Source organism: Cryptomeria japonica, chromosome 10 (assembly GCF_030272615.1).
Source record: "Cryptomeria japonica chromosome 10, Sugi_1.0, whole genome shotgun sequence".
NCBI lineage: Eukaryota > Viridiplantae > Streptophyta > Pinopsida > Cupressales > Cupressaceae > Cryptomeria > Cryptomeria japonica.
The window spans coordinates 351,979,059-351,982,193 of NC_081414.1; the positions used below are offsets into that span (position 1 = coordinate 351,979,059).

The window sequence follows — 3,135 nt, forward strand, 5'->3', positions numbered from 1 at the left end:
ATATTTGTGTAATTAAACTAGACTTATGTTACAGAGATTTTTGTTCCATAGTAGGGGAGGTGACCCAATATGTGTTTACATGTGAGTAGTAGTCATTGCACATTTAGGATCACAATGCAATAGATTAAAATAACTATTAGTTAAATAAGCTAAATTATAAAAAAGTTCATACATGTCACACGTACATGTTTAATTACACCGTTCAAGGTGAGAAGTAGTTCAAAATTAGCTATAAGATTTGAAAAAGATATTTCAAATTGTATATGTATAAAATTAAATATATTTTTATATAAATAATTTGATCACAATTTTAATTGAACCCACAACTCAAAATATATATTTTATATCATGTCACCTTATTCTTGTGCTTTCAACACCATCTTTCATCTTTCCTACACCTAATGGAACCTCCAACAATTCACATGACACATTTAAGTAAATATATTGAAATAGAGTTATATTAGAGGTTGGAGACATAAGAGATTCGGCATGAAACTTGTGAAATTCTGATCTTCCATGTAGGAAATAGGCCGTACCCGAATGCGAAGCCTTTGTTCTTGCTGATAACAAACGACCAATCATGTCAGATGGGTATGCAAATCTCAATTCATATGTTATTCTTGATTCTAATCTCAGCAATTATGTTTTTCTTCAATTGTCAGTAACAGGAGGATTTCGAAGAAAAAACCTACAGAAAAACAGAATTCCAGTGGTAATTTTACTTATAATAAGATGTTTCAGTATTGGGCAAAAGCAGAATTAGAAGGAAGCCATGGAAGCCAAGCACATAATTTTGGTTGCCCAAGGATTGTGTGGAATCACAGCCTGTATACAATTGCTGGGATGGTGTGTATATTATCGTGGTGGCATTGCCTTCATATCATCCAATAAAGACCGTATCTCAAATGTTAGAATGTTACCTCTAAATTTTCCCTTGCTCTGTTCTGGTTATGACAATGAGTTTGTATACAGAGTTAAAATTCTTACAGTGCTGTCCAGTACTGATGAATGAGCTCTGCATTGTGCAGGTGCATGCTGTTTTTACTTTTGTAGGGCTAATTTTCATACCAAGTGAAGGTACTTGTATGAAACAATATCTATGCCTACCCTTTTCCATCATGTTTTTTATTACATCAGTATTTTTGATCCAGTTATGAGTTGGAAGATGGTTTTAAGAAATTGAAAAATCTTGTTCATGTTTAATCTTATTATTGAAATTTTTTATCAAGTTTTAAGAAAACCCATCATCTGTTACTAGCCTAGCCTTCCCATACAATGAAGATTCTAATGGGTAATTATGTTTTTGTGTTTTATTTTAGAAGGTCGTTCAATGTGAGCTTTTGGGATTTGACTACTTTCATGTATTTTTTTTGTGAATACGTGTAACACTATTTTTATCCACTTTTAAAAAACCCATTGACTGCTATTAGCCTTCCCATATGATGAAGATTCTCATGGGAGAATGCGTTTTGCTGTTTTGTTTTGGGTTGTCGCTCAGTTTAGACTTTCAAGACGTGATTGTTTTCATGCATCTTTTTTTTTGATTATATGTAACACTATTTTATCCATTTTTAAGAAAACCCATTGACTGTTACCATCCTTCCTATATAATGAAGATTCTGATGGGTAGTTGTATTTTGTGTTTTGTTCTAGATTGTCGTTCAGTTTGAACTTTCAGGATGTGACTACTTTCATGCACATTTTTTTGTATGTAACACTATTTTACAAATGATAACATACACCATTCATCTAAAAAAATCCATTACCAAAATTTTTACACTTTTTTTTACAACACTAATGATAATATAAACACAATTCATAAAAAAAAATCTTTCCAAAACCTATCCACCCATCAAACTAAATCAACATACATTGAACCTATAAGAAAATTGCTGTTTTTGTTCAACTTTATTACTTCTCAGGTCACTTCCATCCAAATCTAAACCTAATTTTGTTTGTCAACAGCAATTTTAGCTTACAAACTTTTGCCACTGAGACATAGAGTCAGAAAATCAGTACATTTGACAGCTCTATTGATAGCCATGGTACTTGGAGCTATTGGAATAAATGCTGCATTTACATTCCAAAGGCAAAGTGGAATTCTTGAAATTCTATACAGCTTGCATTCATGGTTGGGTGCGGGCACTATCTTTTTATTCATTTTCCAGGTACAATGTTGCAGGTGAACCTTTTTGCTTCAATTAAGCACTCTTCTTGTATTTCCTATTCATCTGTTTGATCATTTGGGAACATTAATATATTAACCTTTGTCATCAATGTTTTAGATGCAATTTTTTTGTTGTGGTTACAATGTAAATTTGTTGATTCTGAGCAGTGGTTGGTGGGATTACTTTGTTTCTTGTACCCTCGTTTGTCAAAGAGTAGCAGGTCTAGTTTTCTTCCATGGCACAGAAATTTTGGGGTGTTCATCTATATGATGATGATACTTACAGCTGTGACTGGATTCACAGAGAAGCTCACTCTATTTGAAGCAGAAGGATTAGCCAGGTTTAGTTTAGAAGCTATTTTGGTGAATATTACTGCTCTGGTTGTAATTCTATTTGGAACATTGGTTGTTTTGTCTGTCATGCTTCCATGAATGAGAATGATGGAGGTATACAATAGGGTGTGTAGAGTTCATGAGTTTTTTTCAAAGTCATTCTGATTAGAGTAATTGGGCTAGAGCCTGAGTTCAAGTTATAAAATATTTATAGGTCATGTTTACAAATTAATAAGTAAAAACTCTATCTTACAAGATCTTTATATAATTGTTTATCAAATTCTATATAATCAATCTTAAGTTATTAAGTTGTAAAATTATATTATATAAAAATTTAGTCTACAAAATTTTTTAATTATTAAGTTGAAGTAATTTTTTGGTTAGTAAATTAAAGTCTTGAAGCGCACTTTTATTTATATTAAAATAAAATAAAATTTACAATATTCTTTTTAGAAAGGCATACCTCATATAGACCCACTACAAAGGGTCAAAATTCATAACCTTTTTCTCTCTTATATGAGATGCTATAGGAAAAAAGGGTCCATAGCTATTCTATATAATTATCAACTATGCAAAATTATACAATAGACTACAAACAACAAAATTCAGCCATCATTCATTAATCATTCTTCCTC

The 3,135-nt window shown here is 31.5% G+C and overlaps 1 protein-coding gene across 2 annotated transcripts; it reads left to right on the forward strand.

Moving 5' to 3' along the window:
- Positions 1-479: 479 nt before the first annotated feature.
- Positions 480-2,804, forward strand: LOC131051678 (probable ascorbate-specific transmembrane electron transporter 1). 2 transcript variants are annotated; one of them, XM_057986271.2, is made up of 5 exons: positions 480-591; positions 742-907; positions 1,029-1,077; positions 1,966-2,168; positions 2,336-2,804. In XM_057986271.2, exons 2-5 carry the CDS (start codon positions 773-775, stop codon positions 2,597-2,599), a joined length of 651 nt encoding a protein of 216 aa, XP_057842254.2. In that variant the 5' UTR covers positions 480-591; positions 742-772; the 3' UTR covers positions 2,600-2,804. The 2 variants fall into 2 exon arrangements, with proteins under 2 accessions (XP_057842254.2, XP_057842255.2); XM_057986272.2 differs by having other exon boundaries at positions 480-907; positions 1,966-2,182; positions 2,336-2,533.
- The last annotated feature ends 331 nt before the right edge of the window (positions 2,805-3,135 follow it).